Here is a 19244-nt window from a genome sequence, read left to right on the forward strand (position 1 = left end):
TATTCCTGGACTGTCCTCCTCCCTGCCCCTTCCAGCCGTGCTTGTGGTGTCAGGGCAGGACAATACCCACGATCTAGGCTTGCTGCCACCTGCCATTGGGCCGCGGGAGGAGGATGCCAGGCTGTCTGGCTACTGGGAGAGATCCAAGAAGTGCTGCTTGGCTGGGATTGGGGAATCATGTGCCCAAAGGGACAGAGGGCTCTGCCAGCCCCACTGCCCCGGAAGATGCCACCTCAGTGTCTGGGACCCTAACCACTAGGCGCCTTTTGTGTCACCACTGGGAACCTCACCCTTGACGGTGGCCTTAGGGGGAGTAGGGAAGCCTTAGGTAGAACCGGTGCAGGTGCTGGTGGGTCCCACCTGCTGGTGATTAGGTCTGTGGGCCCTGCCCCTCCCCCAGACCAAGCCAGCTGATTGCCCAGCGGACCGGCTGCAGATGGTGTGTAAATTGCCAAAGCTCAGAGGAGACTTGGTGCCTGTTGCAGGGGACCAGCGCCCCTGAACCCAGCTGCCTTGGGGGTGGGGCTGGGTGGAGACCAGGAGGCCGCCAGTGAGCCCAGCTCCCAAAACTCTGCACGGGCATTCAGAGGGCTGTGGGATGGCAAGTGTCAGTGTGGTAATGGGACGGGTGTCCACCTGTGTCACCTGTGGCTGTCCGGTGAGCCCCTTGGGAGCCTGGGTTCCCAGCCCACACCGTGGCTGGCTTTACCGGGCTCTCACCCTCGCCTCGTCCTGCCACTCCCACTTTCCAGGCAGCGGTTCCAGGGGCTTCTGGTTGGTTGGCGAGGCCTGGGGCGGGGCAAAGGCAGGCTCCTGCTGGCGTGGCTTAATGGGCTGATAATTGGAGGCACTGATCTGCAGGCCAGCCTGGCTTCCCCTCCGACTGCACAGAGGGGTGTGGGGCACGCCTCCTGCCCAGCACTGAAGGTTGGGTTTGTGTTTTTCCCTGGGTTCCGCTGCTGAGCTGGGAGGCCCTCCTGTCCTATTAGACTGGATCCCCCCACCCCCGACTTCTGGCCAGCTCCACAGCATGCCCCCAGCCCCTTTACAGAATGTCCGCCTGCCCTTCCTGAAGGAGAGGGTTGGGAGGCTGGGGAAGCCAAGGCAGGGAGGACCCTCCTCTCGGGGTGAGCCCACCACCAGCAGCCCTAGGAGTGCCCAGCATTGTTAGCAACCCTGCCGTGAGTCAGGAAACGTCGGAGCCGGCAGAACAGCCCCCATCCCCTTCCTCTATAGAGAGGGAAACTTAGGGCAGGTGATCTAAGGCTGCCCAGCAGGTCAGGGGCAGAGAAGCACCCAGATCACCTGGCTCCTCTGGCCCCTGCTAGGAGAAGGTCGGAGAGCGCCCGCATTCTTGTGCACCTGTAGCTCCCCAGAGTTGAAGACGAGGGTCTGAGGCATCTTTGCATTTCTCACAGCAGAGTCCGAAAGCCTGGTGAATGGGAACCACGCCGCACAGCCTGCAACCCGGGGACCCTCCGCCTGTGCCAGCCACAGTTCGCTGGTGAGCTCTATTGAGAAGGACCTGCAAGAGATCATGGATTCACTGGTGCTAGAGGAGCCTGGAGCTGCTGGCAAGAAGCCTGCCGCGACTTCCCCGCTGTCGCCCATGGCTAATGGTGGGCGCTACTTGCTGTCCCCCCCAACCAGCCCTGGTGCCATGTCTGTGGGCTCCAGCTATGAGAACACCTCTCCAGCCTTCTCTCCACTCTCCTCACCGGCCAGCAGTGGAAGCTGTGCCAGCCACTCACCCAGCGGGCAGGAGCCTGCACCTTCCATGCCCCCGCTGGTTCCCGCGCGTTCCTCCAGCTACCATCTGGCCCTGCAGCCCCCACAGTCCCGGCCGAGTGGTGCCCGTGCCTCTGAGAGCCCCCGGTTGGGCAGGAAGGGGGGTCATGAGAGGCCTCCGAGTCCTGGCCTCCGAGGTCTGCTGACAGATAGCCCTGCAGCCACTGTCTTGGCGGAGGCCCGCAGAGCCACCGAGAGCCCCCGGCTGGGAGGACAGCTGCCCGTGGTGGCCATCAGCCTGAGTGAGTACCCAGCTTCCGGTGCCCGAAGCCAACCCACCAGCATTCCTGGCAGCCCCAAGTTCCAGCCTCCAGTCCCTGCTCCCCGAAACAAGATTGGCACACTCCAGGACCGCCCTCCCAGCCCTTTCCGTGAGCTGCCGGGCACCGAGCGGGTGTTGACGACCAGCCCCTCGCGCCAGCTGGTGGGCCGAACCTTTTCCGACGGGTCAGCCACCCGCACCCTGCAGCCTCCCGAGAGTCCCCGCCTGGGCCGGCGCGGCCTAGACAGTATGCGAGAGCTCCCTCCGCTGAGCCCCTCTCTGTCCCGACGGGTACTCTCCCCCATGCCCACCAGGACGGCTCCAGATCCCAAGCTCCCCCGAGAAGTAGCAGACAGCCCCCGGCCCCGGCGCTGGGCCGCCCACGGGGCCTCGCCGGAGGACTTCTCACTGACCCTGGGGGCTCGGGGCCGGAGGACACGGAGCCCCTCACCCACGCTTGGGGAGTCCCTGGCACCCCGCAAGGGCAGCTTCAGCGGCAGGCTGAGCCCAGCCTACAGTCTGGGCTCTCTGACAGGGGCTTCGCCCCGCCAGAGCCCCCGCGCCCAGAGGAAGCTGTCCAGTGGGGACTTGCGGGTGCCTGTCACTCGGGAGCGGAAAAATAGCATCACAGAGATCAGTGACAATGAGGACGACCTCCTGGAGTACCACCGGCGCCAGCGCCAAGAACGGCTCTGGGAGCAGGAGATGGAGAGGCTGGTGAGCGGATGCCGTGGAGGCACCACTGTCCACAGCGGAGTCTCTGCCAGGGCGCGGGCAGGCCAGCTGGCCGGGTGGGGGAGGGTGCTTGGAAGGGCCTGGGCTTCTCCCGCTTTTCTGCTTCCAGGGGGCACCTTAGTGACCTGTAGCTCCAGGGTCTGGTGCCCTGAAGAACTTTGCTTGCAGTCTCAAAGTCTTTATTTTAAGTTCTTGTTAATTTTGCTTCTTTGATAACACAGCATTTGTTTTAATGTATAAATTGAATTTTGTGTTATTGACCTATGACAAAGCTATAGGAAAACGCACCATATTTCTGATGAGGCCTTGCACCTCTCAGTCTGAGAAGCCGATCTTAGTGATGACAAGGCTGAGGCCCAGAGAGGGGAATAGGTGTGTCCAAGGTCACACAGCAAGTTCTGGCAGAGCAGGAATTGCAATCTCCTGTATTTCCAAGGCTTGTTTTTTTGTTTTTGTTTTTTTTATTTTTGCTTTTTTTTTTTTTTAAAGCCCCTTTTTCTTGAGAAAATTTCCTTCTTTCTTTCTTCTTCTGTTTTTTTTTTTTTTTTTTTTTCCAAATGGGTGGGAGCTGCTCACCATGGCCCAGGCAGGATCATCTGGGAAGGTGGGTGGCAGGGAAGGGCGGCCCCAGGCCTGTGCGACTGTGATTGTGTGCATTGGCGTGCGCGCGCATGTGGCTGTATTTGGGGGCCGGGTGTGGCTCTGGGCAGCTGTCCTGGAGGCCGCATCTGAGCTGGGTGGGGGCCAGGATTCCCCGGATAGTGGGTAGCGCAGGGAGCTCATGGGGGCTCTACACGCGGACAGGAGAATAGATTGTGAGCAGCACGGGGTTGCTGGGGGGCCCAGCGACCGTGAGATTGGTTTGAGGAGGAGAACCAGAAATGAGGTTTGTCTGGAGGGCTTTTCAGAAGAGGTTGGGACCGCTTTGGGTGAGGTGAGGGCGCCGGCCAGTGTGTTTGTGTCCTGTCTGGGGAGAGAGGAGAGCAATGAGGCTGGATCCCAGTGTTTTCTGGCGCTCTATCTCGTCTTCACTGTTGTTGCCTTGGCCAGGAGGAGCGTGCTTGGACCGCCCTGGGGGCTCAGCCTGGAATGGGAGCAGTGAATCTGGGAAGGCAGAGTGAGGGCCCCAGCCTCCCCACGCCCAGGCAGCAGGGCACACCTCATCGCTAGCCCTGACCTGTCCCACCTGCCACTTTAAATCTTGGAGGCCGCCTGCTCGGCCCTTCCCACCTCCAGCCAGCTGCTTATCTGGGTCCTGGGGCAGGGGCGGGGCACTGGCCCAGCTTCCCAGGGTGCTGAGCCTCTGTTCCTGGTTTTGTTTTTGACATGGACCTGAGGAGGCAGCAGGAGAGAAGCTGGGTACGTGTCTGGGGTCCTGGCCACACTGTGCAGTGAGAGACCCCTGAGGTTGAGGTCCCCTGCAGGACCGTGGGCACCTGGAGGGGGTGGAGCTTCACGACTCTGGTGCTGTGGATGAGAGAGGGAGCCACAGATCGTGAGCGTGATTGCACGGTCCCTCCTTGACCCCATGGGCCCCTGAGAGGTATCCGGCTGGGGCTGTTTGTGGGGTGGGGGTGGATGGTGGCAGGCACTCGGAGCGCTCATGGCTGGGCCTGGGTGCTCAAGGGCGGGCAGCAACTCACCTGGCTGGTGAGACGTGGGGGGGCTGCCTGAGTGCCTTATGGCTGGGGTGGGCAGGAGGAGGACCGTGTCCCAGGTCTGTTCGGCCTGCTGTACAAAGGCTGAGCGCAGCATTGCGGGAACCTGAGCTCCCCAGCTGCCTGTGGGCCTGTTTTCCCACCCTGTCTAGGTCCGTGCCCACCTGTCTGCATGCTAGACTGTGTTTATCGGCGTGAGTGTGTGCCGGTGTGCGTCCGTGCATGCCAGGGCTGGTGTCTGTGTGGACCTGCCTGAGTGTATGCACAGAGCACGCACGTGTTGTGTCCTTGTGGGTCAGGACTGGTGTGTGTGTGTGGGGGGTCTGTGTACCTTTGTGTGTGTAGACGGCTGTGGATCCAAGTCAGCCCGAGCACCTGCGTGTCTGTCAGCATCTCCTTGTGGTCCTTAGCCTGCTCCCTGGCTTGGGTTGCTGCGTGTCCCCAAGGAAGCCCCCTCGGAACAGAAGGAAGAGGGAAAGGAAACAGGAAGATGGGAGGGGCCAGCCACGTGGGCAGGTGGCACAGTGGCCTGGTTCCTCCTGCCTGCTCCTGGGACACCCTCCTTACCTTTGCTTCTTCCAGCCTTGGGTTTGGGGCTCTCTTGACTTCCTTCTGAGCCCCTAGAACCTAGGTCCTAGTTCTCTCTTCTGATGGCTCGCTGAGCCTGGCTGCAGCTCCACGAGGACCCGACCTCCCTCCTTCCCTCCCTCTCATGCCCTGCTCTGTGCACCGTCCCCAGGAACGCCAGCGCCTGGAGACCATCCTGAACCTGTGTGCTGAGTACAGCCGGGCCGACGGGGGGCCTGAGGCTGGGGAGCTGCCCAGCATTGGGGAAGCCACTGCAGCGTTGGCGCTGGCAGGCCGGAGGCCCTCCCGAGGCCTTTCAGGGGCCACTGGGAGGAACGCCGAGGAGCCTGGAGGGGCCACCCAGCGCCTGTGGGAGTGTGTGGAGCGCTCGGATGAGGAGAACCTCAAGGAGGAGTGTAGCAGCACGGAGAGCACCCAGCAGGAGGTGGGGCGGAGGGGCACCTGGTGAGAGGGGCTGGGTCCGACCCACTGGGGGGCAGTGGGGGGCAGAGGAGGCCTCCATGGTGGAGGCCAAGGCTCAGTGTGGGGGAGGTAACCGAAGGGGCAGGTTTGGGAAGAGACTAGGTAGGAGAGTGTAGAAGTGAGGCCGTCCTGGTGCATTTCCCAGGCTACAGAGATGCTTTCTGATGCCTTTCCTTGGGGCGTCCTCCAGGCCTGGCCCTCAGTGGTGAACCTCCGATGCCTTGACCTGAGCGGGTGTGGCTTCCCTTGCAGGGAGGGGAATTGGCTTCCTTTCTCAGTCTAGCTACCCCTTCCAAGAGCCCTGAGGAATGGGGCTCCATTCCCGGAGTCTGATGGGGGAAGCTCCACGCTTCCACAGCTGATGGCCTCCCTCCCCGCCAGCATGAAGATGCCCCTGGCACGAAGCTCCAAGGAGAGGTGCTGGCCCTGGAAGAGGAGCGGGCCCAGGTGCTGGGGCGTGTGGAGCAGCTCAAGGTCCGCGTGAAGGAGCTGGAGCAGCAGCTGCAGGAGTCGGCCCGAGAGGTGAGCCAGGAGGGCCCGGGCCTCGCTCCTCCCTGCACAGCATGAAGGCCTCCGGAGCGGCCTGAGATCACCCGCCCTGACGGGCCTTGCCGGGGACCTCCGTGTCGCACCCAGGCTGAAATGGAGCGAGCACTGCTGCAGGGGGAGAGGGAGGCTGAGCGAGCACTGCTGCAGAAGGAGCAGAAAGCAATGGACCAGTTGCAGGAGAAGTTGGTGACGTTGGAGACCGGCATCCAGAAGGAGAGGGACAAGGTAATGCACAGCTGGCCTGGCCCGGCGCTGGCTCCCGGCGGCCTGGGAGCGGGGCAGTGCCTCCTCTAGGCCTCCTACCCCTTCCCTCATCAGCCATCCTGCAGACCTGGTGGTGCCTGTGTCGCCTGGGGCAGGGGACCTTGTCTTCTGTGGAAGGTACCAGCTTGAAGGGCACTGTCAGGGGCTGGGCTGGGGTCTGGGATCTCCTCTGTCTGGGTCTCTGTGCTACCTCTGGGCGCCTGCCATTCGCGGTTCTTCATGGCCCTTCTAGGCAGTGCCAAAGCCACTTCTGGGGCAGTGAGCACAGCCTGAGGGGCTGGTGCTGGGAAGTGGTTCGGGATGGGGTCCCTCCATCAAAAGAACGTTTCCCTCCGGGCATGCCTTGGGTGCTCAGGATGTGATCTCTGGGAGATGGCCCTCACATCTCTGCTTCCCCAGAGCCTTCAGGAACGGCAGCCTCCCGTCCCAGGTGGTCCCGGCTCCCGCCCCTGCCCCGTCAGAGTCCGTGCCAGCCTGCAGGGGGCGCTCCGTCCCACAGCGGCCCTGCCGCCGGGCCCCAGATGCTCAACCACATGCCAGAAGCTCGAGTGTGGAGAGGGGCCACCTCTTTCTGGACTGGACAGTATTTTTTCCAAGAATTAATTTTCCTTTTGAATTTTTTGAGAGCATCTTCCTCCTATCCCAGTTTTGAGAGTCTTAAAAATTCTTTGACACCGCCCCCTCCCCCCTCCTTTTTTTTTGGAGCTTTGGTTCTGGCCCCCAAAACCACACTCCCAAATTCTGTGCCAAAATTAACTCCATGCTTACCAATCGGGCCTGCACTAACGCCCCCTCTAATCACTGTCCTGGGTTCTCCGCATGCCCCTAACTGCCGGTGCCACCCAGGCAGGGCTGAGCCACGCCTGCTTTTGTACTAACTCCAGGGGCACCGCTGTGCCCTTGACCTCTCCCCACCTAATTCTGCCTCCTTCCTTTCTTGGTGTGGGACTCCAGGGTTTTGATCAGAAAGGAATGGACAGGGGCACAGCTCAACTTGACTTGGTGGTGCATTGGGAGGAGGGGTAGAGCTTGGGGGAAATGCCTGGCTGAGAGCTCCTCAGCCTGAAGAGCGCCCCCCTTTGGAAGAGCCCCTGGGCACTGCCTCCATAGACTGTGGGTGGTTTCCTACACAACAGGGAAAAAGCTGGCTATCCGCCAGCCATCTGCCTCCCTTCCCTCTCTTCCTTCCGGAGCAGCCGAGGGTCTGGAGGTGCAGCTGGGGTGACGTGGCCCGTGGAGGGCTTGGACAGGTTCCCTGTGCCACACCATGGCTGCCCTTCCTAGCTTCCCCCTCTGGGGTTTCCCAAATTGAAATACGCCAGCCAGAGGGTAGGAACGGGTAGGCCTCTCCCCTTCTCCCACCCCTGATCCATCTGGAACATAGGGTGTTGTAAAGGCTGAGTCCAAGGAAGGGGAATTGCTTGGACCCCAGGAACTGGGCTGATTGGGTCCTCCTCTCCCTAGATGGGGGGTGGGAGGGTGGCTGGGTTGGGAGGGCGGGGCAGGATCCCACAGAGGGACTTACTTCATGTAAGCTCAGCATTTCCGGGGGAAGCTGCCTAACTTTATGTCTCACTGATCTGGCATCGACTGGAGTCTAGGACTTTGCCTTCTTCCTGGACCCAGTTATTTGAGGTGGTGGGGGGGGCAGGGGAGGAGGTAGTTCACTCGAGGGTTCACTCGGCTTTCCTCCCCAGCCCATGGCCCCACTCTGGTTTTGGAATCAGTAATCATAGTTTCTCCTCTGCCTGTCCTTCGGAGGGGTGACTCACCAGATCCACCCCTCGTCCCCCTTCCCGCCCTCAGAGGTGTCATCTCGCCCCAGACAGAGCTATGTACCTCCTCTCTGTACCCACTCCTGGGGCTCCTGTTGCCATGGCAACGGCCGAACTAATTGCAACCCTCATCCCGCTGGAGTTCAGCCTGCAGTGCCCCAGCCCCCCACATCCACCTTGGGCAGGGGGGAGGGAGGCCCAGGGAGTTGGGCTGGGGTCCCCACTGCCCTGCACTGCCCCAAGCTTTAACATCTCCCGCTGCGAGTCACGATTTAACCCTCACCAGCTCTACCCTTTGCCCCAGGGTGAAATTTTGGTCTCCAGGCGGCGGCAGGGGGAGAAACAGCAGCCCGAGGCTGGGTGTTTGTGACGGGTTTGGAGAGAAAACAGAGGGCTTTCCTTCGGACCCCCCCCAAACAGTTTCTAGTCCAGGGGACTCCAAGAGACCAAAATTTCTGCCTGAGACCCGCTCTTCTGGCTGTCTCACGCGGCCCGTGCACCTGCGAGTGTCCCGTCTCCCACGGCAGCTCCTGGCCTCTCCCGCTCATCACCTCTTCCACGCACCTTCCCTCCCTCTCTTCCTCTCTCCTCTGGCTTACCCTCCTCTGCTCCTCCTTGGCTTCTTCCTGCTCCCCCACCCCCTCCCTGCTGGCTCTCTCTTCCTGCCCCGGCCGCACCCCCCACCCCCCACGGCCGCACAGCCCGCGGGCCGGAGTTGAGGAGTGTGTGTTCTGTTTCTCCCCTGTGCCCGCCCTCCCCCCCCCTCCCGCCGACCAGGAGAGGGCGGAGCTGGCCGCGGGACGGAGGCACCTGGAGGCCCGCCAGGCGCTCTACGCCGAGCTCCAGACGCAGGTCGATAACTGCCCCGAGTCAGTGCGGGAACAGTTACAGGAGCAGCTGAGAAGGGTCAGTTTCACCAGCCCCCCTTCCCTGGCCCCCGAGGGCCACCCACCCAGAAGAGAGGAGAGCAGTGGGACGGGACCACCTGGGCCCTGCAGTACCTGCCGGACACCAGGGTCGGTGCTGTGGCCTGGAGGGGACAGGGCAGGATGGGGGGAGTGCTTCTCTCCTTTCTGCTACTCCAGGCGCTGAGGCCCCCGGCAAGGGGCAGAGCCAAGCAGAGGAAAGGGGGTTGGGGGGGGTCAGGTCCCTTCCCTGATTTCCCTGGGGCCAGCCCTCAGAGCTCCCACCTCTGTGGCCTGGACTTCCAGGCCCGGAGCCGTATCCTGTGCACCACCTGACCCCCTCTGTCACTGTTGTTCAAGGAGGCCGAGGCCCTAGAGACGGAGACAAAGCTGTTCGAGGACTTGGAGTTCCAGCAGCTGGAGCGGGAGAGCCGAGTGGAGGAGGAGCGGGAGCTGGCAGGCCAGGGGCTGCTCAGGAGCCAGGCCGAGCTCCTCCGCAGCATCACCAAGAGGAAGGTGTGTCCCGCTCCTTCCTCTGGAGGGAGGGACACCTTAGGGCCAGGTTGGGGGGTTGGAGGCCAACGAACTGGATCCCAGCTGATGATCCCCTATAAAAGCTAACTTTACCTTTCTGAGCCTCAGTTTCCCTCTCTGCAAAACAACAGGCTGTGGAGAGAATGCAGCAGGACAGTATGTGGGGACAGCATGGGCTCTGAGGGTGGCGGGCAGGGTGGGCAGCAGCAGCTGTCAGCGACCGTGGGCTCCCAGTGGAGACTGGACGGGGCTCCCACTCAGAGCTGGCCCTGGTTGGGCAGAGAAATGAGAGGTTCAGACGGGGGAGGAGGAGGCTGGGGTAGGCTTGCTGCTGCCCTTGCAGGTCTCTCTGTCTGGTGGGCGTGCTGGGAAACATACAAGGACCTGGGATCTGGACACTGACCCAGCCAGGAGTTTTAGGAAGCCTATCCCCTAGGTTCCAGCTATGGCTCAGCCTTAGCTCTGCTGAGCCAGAAAGCAAGGGGATTGTGGATGGTGTCCTCACGGGTTCTGGAGCTCCAGAGGCAGTGATCCTCTGCTCCTGCTCTCAGCCAGACCAGAACAGGGCGATGGGGCAGGGGTGTGTGTGTGTGTGTGTGTGTGTGTGTAATACATTTGGGAGGAGGAAGCTGTTAAATCAGGGAGGAGAATAGGGAGGATGGTTGGCAGCTCACATGCCTGCGGCTGAGACAGCTGAAGTGAGTGGGCGGGAGGTGAGGGCAGGGAGATCAGGGGAGGCTGGCGTCTTGAGGGCTAGCCTGAGCCTGGTGGTATGTGGGGAGCTTCTGGACCTCCCCCTGCGCCCAGATCCCTTGCCCCTCTCCCTGAGTTTCTCTGCCTTCCAAATGCAACTGCTTCTGGATGCAAGACAGATGGAAGGAAGGAAGGAAGTGAGCATTTCCCGACATGAGGGTGTGTGCCAGGAGGCTTTCTTGGGTTAGCTTATGCCAACCTCACGATGGTCTCACAGGCCAGGGCTCTTATCCTCGTTTCATAGACAAGGAAACAAGGGCTCCAAGAAGCCCCATGTCTGCCCCACACCTCAGCTTATAAGCTTCAGAGTCAGCATCGGACCCCAGACCTGCCTGGCCTGGAAATCTCTCTTCCTTACGCTGTACTGCCCTGGGGTCAGGGGCTGGCCCTCCCCCAGCCTCTTCCTTTTCCCTTCGGAGAGGATGCAGCAGAGAGCCCTACATCAGCTCATCCCATCCCTTTGAGGTCCTGGTGGGTGTAAGCTCCAGGGACTTTGGGAGGGGTCAGTGGAACTGGACCCCTGTTCTCTCCTCCCCGTGCTCATGTTGGCTTCTGGGAACCAAGCTCAGCCACTGAGACTTGGGGGGTCACATTCTTCCCTTTGCCTTCTCTTGACCTGCTCAGCCTCCCTCCTCCCTCAGCTCCCAGTGTCCCACCCATGCCAGACTCCGTCTGTCCTGGCGTCCAGTGCTCCCCTGTCATCTCTGCTGTGAGGCAGAATGGTAGTTCAGAGAACTGGTTTTGGAGTCCCGACAGATTCGGTCTCATCCCAGCTCTAGCACTCATTAGCTCCTAAATATACCAGTGTTCTTTTTTTTTTTTTTTTTTAGATATTTTATTTATTCATTTGAGAGAGTGTGGGCACGTGTATGCACAAGTGGGGGGAGGGGTAGAGCGAGAAGGAGGAAGCAGGCTCCCCACTGAACAGAGAGCCCGAGGCGGGGCTCGATCCCAGGACCCTGAGATCATGACCTGACCCGAAGTCAGATGCTTAACCATCTGAGCCACTCAGGTGCCCCTATGTCAGTGTTCTTTTTTTTTTTTTTTTTTTAAGATTTTATTTGACAGAGAGAGATCACAAGTAGGCAGAGAGGGAGAGAGAGAGAGAGAGAGAGAGAGAGAGGGAGGAGGAAGCAGGCTCCCTGCCTAGCAGGGAGCCCAATGCGGGACTTGATCCCAGGACCCCGAGATCATGACCTGAGCTGAAGGCAGAGGCTTAACACACTGAGCCACCCAGGCAGCCCCCGTATGTCAGTGTTCTTAATTGTAAGATGGGTGTAAAGGAACCTGCCTCAAAAGAGGATTAGATGAGGTAACAAAATGCAGAGTTCTTGGGTACTAACAGTTTCTCAGTAAACAACAGATCTTGCTGTGGAGATTACCCCCTGGGCTGACCTCAGTTCTGGGGCAGCTCCCTTCTACCTTCCCTCCTCGTTCAGGTTTTTCAGGTTTTAACTTTTTATTTTTTTAATTAAAAAAAATTTTTTTTAAAGATTTAAATTATTTATTTGACAGAGAAATCACAAGTAGGCAGAGAGGCAGGCAGAGAGATAGAGGAGGAATCAGGCTCCCCGCTGAGCAGAGAGCCCGACGCGGGGCTCGATCCTAGGACTCTGGGATCATGACCTGAGCCCAAGGCAGAGGCCTTAACTCACTGAGCCACCCAGGCACCCTGAGGTTTTAATTCTTAATGGTGTTGGTTTAAGGCCACTTCTTTCAGGAAGCCCTCCTGGGATTAACCCAGCCCGTTTTTTTCCACCCCCATCCTTCTCTCTCATGTTATTCTCTTTTTGTTTCCTTTTAGCACCTGGTTGTTGAGTCAGGCACTGGCCTAAGCCCTGCTGGGGATATGGGGACAGTGACCCTGCCCTTGGATCAGACAGCAGGGGGCGGGGTGGTGATGGAGACACGTGTTGACAAGTACCAGTAGTATGAGGCAGAGGGCGCTATAGAGTCATCTGAGCACAGCGGGAGGAGCGGAGAAATTGAGTGGTGTTTGAGGAAGGTGTTGGGAGAGAAGGTAGCGTTCAGCTGGCCTTCGAAGCTAAGCGAGCTCTGAGCGGTGGAAAGTCGGGGTTGCTCTGCCGCACTGAGGGGGACGGTGTTAGGAAGGCCTGAGAGCATGCGGCTGCACAGCTTACTGTACCCCACAGCCAGGCTGGGGGTCTCGGGGGCTGAAGAGTGTAGGTCCCGTTCTGGGAGCCCCCAAATGCCGGCTTTGGAGTCACTGCTCTGGCCTGTGAGTAATGAGGAGTCACTCAAAAGATTTGGGGGAGAGGAGTGACCTAACCTTATGTGTGGGTTTAAGAAAAAAAAAATTCAAGTAATACGTATATATTTTTAGAAGCATTAGAAAATTTAGAGAAGCAAACAAAAACAAAGCTCCAAAGCCATTTTAAGAAGGTGTTTGTGGCTGTGGGAGGGGGGGAGAGGGGTGCACCAGACAGTCAAGAGAGTGGGAGCAGGAGGCTGGTGAAGAGGTCCCAGCTGGGAAGGCAGCTGACTTGGGGGGTGGCGGTGGGCGTGGGGGCAGGTGGAGAACTCCAGTATGCCCTGGGTTCTGGACTTGTTGACGGCGGGGCAGGGGCATCAGGGGACTCGGCTTCTAGTGGGCGAGCCTGATGGCACAGGTGGTGCTAGTTGAGGCAGGGCTGAGGGGAGGAGTTGACTGTAGTTGCCAGTTTTTCCCGGGGTGAGTTGAAGCCGAGGGGAAGAACTAACTGGTTGGTGCCCTCCACCCAAGCCATGGGTCTCCCCGTGGGCTCAACCCTGTTGTCGCCCAGGCCCGACCGACCACTCCCCTGTCCTCCAGGAGCGTCTGGCAGTCCTGGACAACCAGGCGGGCCAGATCCGGGCCCAGGCCGTGCAGGAGTCCGAGCGCCTGGCGCGGGAAAAGAACGCCTCCCTGCAGCTGCTGCAGAAGGTATCCCGGTCAGGGTGGCGGGGTGGGGGGGTCAGGGCTGGGGTAGATGGTGGGGGACGGGTGTGGAGGGGCCGCGGGGGGGCACTTTGCGAGCCACGTGGGACCCCCTTCCTTGGCCTTCCCCCTCCCTCCTCGCCGTGCCCACCCACCCCATGCTGACTCTGCCCATTGGGGTTTGCAGGAGAAGGAAAGACTGACTGTATTGGAGGGGAGATACCACTCGCTCACAGGAGGCAGGCCCTTCCCGAAGACCACGTCCACTCTCAAAGAGGTAACGAGCTGGGCTCAGCCCTAGCTTCAGGCCCAGTGGGTCTCTTGGGAGGCTCTGGAGCCGCAGGGGGGCACCTTCGCCCCGGGGTTGAGTATGGGGACATTTTCGAAGACTGGAGAGGTTGAGTGGGAGTGGCCCTGACGTCTGGGATTTGACCCTCTGTGGCTACCAGCTGCTGCTTTTCAGATACCTTCCTGATACTACCGTTTGGGGGATTAAATTCACCTGGAGGAGTCAGGCTGCCTGACTGGGGAGGCTGGGCAGCCCGCAGGTTTGGTAAGGGTGGGGGCTGGGCAGACTCCCCTTGATGGGGAGCACAGGACTCTAGGGGGCCTGAGCTGGGCGCTCCTTGGGCTTCAGTCTAGAGCTGGGCTCTTGGCCGAGAAGTGGGCACTGACGTCCCTTAAGCCACTCTTTCCTGAGGCCTTGCACGCTTGGGGTGTACCAGTTCCCAAGCTCTTTCCCCGCCTCCCTGCACGAGCCACCGAGGCCTGGGGCGGGGTGGCTGGGCTGTGTGAGGGGAGAGGTCCCTCACTATGTACCCTCTCTGTAGGCTGAACTGCTCATCTCCAAGGCCCCAGAGATGGGGCCTGGGCCTGCGACTCTGGTCCCTTTCCCAGGGTCTTCAGAGCCTGCGGCCTCCTCTGTTCCCCTAACCCCACCTGCTTCCATTCAGCTCTGCCCCAGAGCACAAGAGGTAATCACAGCTGACTGCCTGCTCTGCTGTGCCCACTGCCTGCCTGCCTGCTTGCCGAGCTCCTGCCTACAGCTTCTCCCAAGGGCCTGGCCGCAGGGCGTGTGGCCGTTACCCTCTGGCCAGAGCTTGTGAGAGTCTGAGCGAGTGTGCCATCCCACTCTTGTGGCGGGGGCCTGGGAAGCCCATGCAAAACTAGAGCACCGATTTGCATATTAATTTGCATGCCTTCTGCATGCAGTTCTCACAACCCACTGGACCCCCCAGCTCATTTTCCTTTTCCCTGACCCTTGGAGGACAGTTGCCCTCAGGAGCGAGGCCAGGCTGGAGCTCCCTCTGGGTAGGGCAGGCTCAGGCTCCCGTGCACTCTGCGTACGTTCTGGATGCCTGCCACGCCTGCAGCACCTAGAGGAGCCCCGGGAACTGAGGATCTGCTCGGGGGCTGTGCCAGGCCCTGACCTCCCGCCCCACAAGCTCACGTGCTAGTATCTCTCCAAGTACTAATCCATGGGCACTGAGCCCATGTTTCTTCTCGGGCTTTGAGCTGTTCCCTGCTAAGGTCTCTCTCTCTCAGAGCCCATGTAGCTCACCCCTAGTGGTGTCTCCATCCCTCCCCTTCCAGCTCCTGCGCCAGCAGATGTGCGAGGAGATGCTCGGGAGTGGTGGCCGTGCCCATGCTGTGTGTGTGTGCGTGCCCCACGGGGGATGCCCAGGGTGTCAGAGACAGAAGGCTTCTCTGGGGACTGGGTCCTGATCCTCAGTGGACTCTTGGAAGGCTTCTTGGCTTCTCCTGTGCCCAGCCCAGACCAAACCCAGGGGTGGGCCTTCAGCATCTGCCTGGGGCAGGGCCTGGATGCCCAGGCAGCTTCAAAAGGCAGAGATCAAGAAGAGCTTTCAGACCATTCTCCCTGCCCTTTTCTGGTCCCCCGCCCGGCCACAGCTGTCTCTAGGCACAGTGGGCCACTGAGCTCCCTGCCCCTGCTCTGGATCTTGCATTGACTGGAGTGATGGCCCTAAGGCATGGAGTTTGGGTGTCGGGTACCTGGTTGTACCCTTTAACCTCTTCTCTGCCCATCCCTCCCCTGCCCACCGGGCCCCCTAGGAGTATGTGAGCCTGGCAGAGGTTCTCCAGCTGTGCTTCCGCTTGGACCCCCATGCTTCTGCCGCCTCCCCCGGCGCGCTCGCCCAGCCCCTGCCTGACAGTGAGGTACCAGCCACGGAGGGAGCCCACCGGTGCCTCCTCGTGGGTGCCCAGATGGTGCCTCCGGCCTGGGTGGGGCTTGGGGGGACAACAGGGTCTCTTCAACAGTGAGGGAGAAGGGCCGCTGGCATAAGGGGGTTGGGAGTGGTTCCCTCCCTTCCTGGGGGCCTCGGGAGCATCAGCTCCTGGTGGCTCAAAGCAGGGCAGGCCAACTGAGAGGACTTGCCTTGCGGGGCTCGGAGCTCCTCTGCCGCTGTGCGCTTCCTGTGATTACCTTCCCTTGCCCATGGGCAGGGCTGGCGCTCGGGTCGCAGTTCCATTAACCTCTCGTATTCCCTCCCGCATCCTGGCCTGCCCCCAAGTACGTGACGCTTGAGCAGCTAAAGGCGATGTGGGGCTCCTCGCCCGTGCCCACAGCCCCTGCGCCAGGCCTGCCTTACTGGGCCTCTGCCTCCCGGGACCTGGTTCCCGCCACCTGCCTTCCTCCCGTGCTGCCCTCTTCCTCCTCCGCTCCTCTCACGCCTTCACCCAAGGTTGGTGATCTGTGTGTTCCTGCCATGCCCGGCGCGCTGCTGGTGTGGCTGTGTGTGTGTGAGTGTGTCTGTGTCCCACCCCTGCTTCCCAGCTTTGAGCTCCAGGCCAGCCCCCCGGGAGTGCTCCGTGCCGGTGGGCGCTGGCCAGCTGGCATCGTGGCTGGCATAGCACGAGTCTCTGGTCCGGGAGTTGTGTCCTGACTGTTCCTCTTTGCCCTCGGCGAGTTCACAGCAACTGTTCTCTCACTGTTTTTCTCCTTCTCTTTACGCTGTCCTTCTTCCCTTCCCTTCTCCCTCAACTTCCTGTCCCCCCTCCCATTGTGGCCTGCCTTTACTCTTCTCCAACCTTCCCCTCCCTTCCCCTCCTCTCCTGTTCTCCACGCCCCTCCCCGAGCCCCACTCCAGATGGAGGAGCTGCTGCCCCCTGCTGTAGACTTAGAGCAGTGGTACCAGGAGCTGATGGCCGGGCTGGGGACCGGCCCCCCTGCAGCCTCCCCACGCTCCTCTCCCCCGCCTCTGCCCGCCAAAGCTTCCCGGCAGCTGCAGGTAACCCCCTCTCTCCGAGCCCTGCTTCTCTCTGCTCTGGGTACCTCCTGCCGGTCCAGCGGCCACACAGCGCCACCTCAGATGGGGTGGGGAGGTGGTGGTCAGTCAAGTCAGGGCAGCAAGGGGCCTCTGGGCTCTGACATCGCTTCACGGGCAGCCGTCCTGGCGCTTTGGGCAGCTGGAGGGTCAGCCTCTTAGTGCACAGATGAGATACAGGATTGCCAGTCCAGCAGAAGGACCTTCAGGAGTAGCGGTCAGGTTGGGGTGGCTCTGGTGCCTCATGCTAGGACGGACCGTGGCTTTGCTCTGTCCCTGGCCGCCCTCAGGCCTGGAGTCTCTCACTCGGTCTGGGGGGCCTGACGCCCTTTTGGGCCTCTTGCAGCTGGAACTAGTGTGGCCAGCATTTTGCTCTCCGGGTCTCCCCATGGGTGACAGGGGCAGTACTGGTGGGGCAGAGACTGAAGTGACAGCCCCGAGGATGTGCCCGGGCCTCCTCAGCATCTCTGTGCAGGGCGTGGGCCTGCCTGTGGCCAGCTGCTGACAGTGGGTGGGGAAAGGGGTCAGGGTGCTGACCTGTGGTTGTGCCCAGGACCCAGCGCTCAAGATTCCCTCCTGGGGTGCAAGCACTGCACTCTGTCTTTGTGGCCTCATCTCGAGTTTCATGTCCCTTTAGGAGGAGTTGGATTCTTCTAGTGTGTGGGGCAGCTGTACTTCATGTCCAGCTGGTTAGAAGTTTGTTTTTTTAAAGATTTTATTTATTTGAGAGAGAGAGCATGAGTGGAGGGAGAAGCAGCTAGAGGGGGAAGCAGACGCCCCACTGAGCAGGGAGCCCAATGCGGACTCGATCCCAGGACCCCAGGATCATGACCTGAGCCCAAGGCAGATGCTCAACCCACTGAGCCCCCCAGGAACCCCGAGATTTGTATGTGTTTTGATTCATGTGACCATCAGCAGTTCACTCTCTGCTTTTACAGAGCCAACACTGGGGCTCAGAGAAGTCAGTCATCCCCACGACTAGGAAGTGGCAGAGCTGGTGCTGGGACTCGGGGTTCGTGCCTCCAGGCCCCATATTCAGCGGGAGGGAGCTGGACAGTTCCTTTGGCTAGTGCCGCTCCCTCCTTTTGCAGATAAGGAAGCGGGGGCCCAGAGCTGGGAGGTACACAGCCCAAGGTCACAGAGCCTACTAGCAGCCAGGCGGGACCTGAAGGAAGCCTGACCTGCTGTTGGTCTCCAGCATAGCCCTGCCCAACAGATGTGAATGCCTCCTCCCAAGGATCTTCTCTCAGACCTGGGGTGGGGCTGGGAATTGGCCCAGAGAGGAACTGCCTGGAAAAGGATTGGTGGCTGCCTATAACCCCTGTCCCCCCTGTCCCACCTGTCAGTTGGGCTGGCCCAAGGAGTTCAATGCCGTTGTCTGCTGGAAATGGCCTGGGGGTCCTGGTGCCAGGGCAGGACCTGGATGACCTGGCCTAGGTGACCTGGGGTTGGCAGCCGGTAGGGAAGCCAGAGCTGACCAGGCAGGATCTCTTCCCTCCAGGTTTACCGCTCTAAGATGGATGGTGAGGCCACCAGCCCCTTGCCCCGGACCCGCAGTGGCCCCCTCCCCTCTTCCTCTGGCTCTTCTTCCTCTTCCTCCCAGCTCAGCGTGGCTACCCTGGGCCGGAGCCCCTCTCCAAAGGTCTGAGGACATTGGGTGGGCTCCTTGTGTGGCATGGCAGGGGTAGGGACAGGGAGGGTGTGCTATGGGGGAGAGGTCAAGGCCACCCAGGAAAGCTTTGGGAGGCGGGGTCTTCCCAGAGCCGGGTCCCAGTGCTCCATTCCCTCACCCTCAGAGTGCTCTACTCGCCCAGAACGGGACAGGCAGCCTTCCTCGCAACCTGGCGGCCACGCTGCAGGACATCGAGACCAAGCGCCAGCTTGCCCTGCAGCAGAAGGGTGAGTGGCTGCTTTCCCCGGGGCCCTGGATATCTGCCCCGCGCCCCCTACACCACACTTGCCATGCTGTTTCTTTGCTTTAATGGAGTTGTAGCCAAGCGCAGGAAATGTTTAGATTGAGTATCTGAAGAGCTTCCTGGACATTTATCAAGAGACTGAGGGCTGGGGGCCGTACAGTCCTTCCAGAGAGCTCAGCAAAGAAGGGAGATGCTTGTCGGCCTGAGCTGGGGTGGACGTTGCCCTGTCTGGAGATGGGGGTGGGGTACCTGATGGCCTCCAGAGCTGGTTCTCTGAGATACCAGCTCTGGGGACCCAGGAGGCCTGGTTGCCTGTGTGCATCTTGGTTGTTCTGAAAGCCCATGTCTGTGCCTCTCCCTCGTCTCATCCCCTCTGTGTCTTTCTACCCTACCCTTTGCCCGGGGCCCCCACACCAGGCGAGTCGCTTCCTGCCGAGCCCCCCCCAGCCGACAGCCCAGCAGGTAGAGCGGTGGTCACTGGGGGCATTGCTTTGGTCAGGCGGCCCCACCTGGGCATCTGCATGACGTGTCCCGCGCAGGTCCTTGCTGCCCCGTCCCGGCCCCCTGTGGCCTCCCCGGCTGAGCCGTGATGGGGTGTCTGGCTGGCCGCACCCCTTGAGCCAGACTGGCCCCCGCCTCAGCTGCGCTCTGCCTCGCCTCCTCTTCTTCGCTGCTGGTGTCGCTCTTGCTTGTGCGTCACTGCGGGTGCTGCACGGACACCCTGCTCACGGACCTCGCCGCCCCCTCCCCCTCCCCTCCCTGGCAGGCGGGTGGTGCATGCGTCCTGCCCTGCTCTCCAGGTGATGATGGTGAGCTGGAGGCACCGCCCGGGCAGGGTTTGTGCCCCGCTG

At 60.9% G+C, this 19244-nt stretch overlaps 1 protein-coding gene across 47 annotated transcripts in view; it reads left to right on the top strand.

Annotated features, from left to right (window-relative positions):
* The window catches only part of PHLDB1 (pleckstrin homology like domain family B member 1), a 45203-nt gene that overhangs the window by 14821 nt on the left and 11138 nt on the right, over positions 1-19244 (top strand). For 6 of the 47 annotated variants that reach the window (XM_082683534.1, XM_082683529.1, XM_082683504.1 and 3 more), the window contains 14 exons: positions 1419-2767; positions 5183-5455; positions 5875-6015; positions 6130-6267; positions 8859-8987; positions 9347-9502; positions 13086-13196; positions 13378-13467; positions 14021-14164; positions 15725-15895; positions 16301-16441; positions 17979-18119; positions 18274-18376; positions 18811-18855. In XM_082683534.1, coding sequence (XP_082539660.1) covers positions 1419-2767; positions 5183-5455; positions 5875-6015; positions 6130-6267; positions 8859-8987; positions 9347-9502; positions 13086-13196; positions 13378-13467; positions 14021-14164; positions 15725-15895; positions 16301-16441; positions 17979-18119; positions 18274-18376; positions 18811-18855 — 3132 coding nt within the window. The remainder of the gene's footprint in view (positions 1-1418; positions 2768-5182; positions 5456-5874; positions 6016-6129; positions 6268-8858; positions 8988-9346; positions 9503-13085; positions 13197-13377; positions 13468-14020; positions 14165-15724; positions 15896-16300; positions 16442-17978; positions 18120-18273; positions 18377-18810; positions 18856-19244) is intronic. The other 41 variants (XM_082683530.1, XM_082683515.1, XM_082683537.1 and 38 more) reach the window with 23 other exon arrangements.

The sequence above is a fragment of the Mustela nivalis genome, assembly GCF_964662115.1.
Source record: "Mustela nivalis genome assembly, chromosome: 9".
Classification (NCBI taxonomy): domain Eukaryota; kingdom Metazoa; phylum Chordata; class Mammalia; order Carnivora; family Mustelidae; genus Mustela; species Mustela nivalis.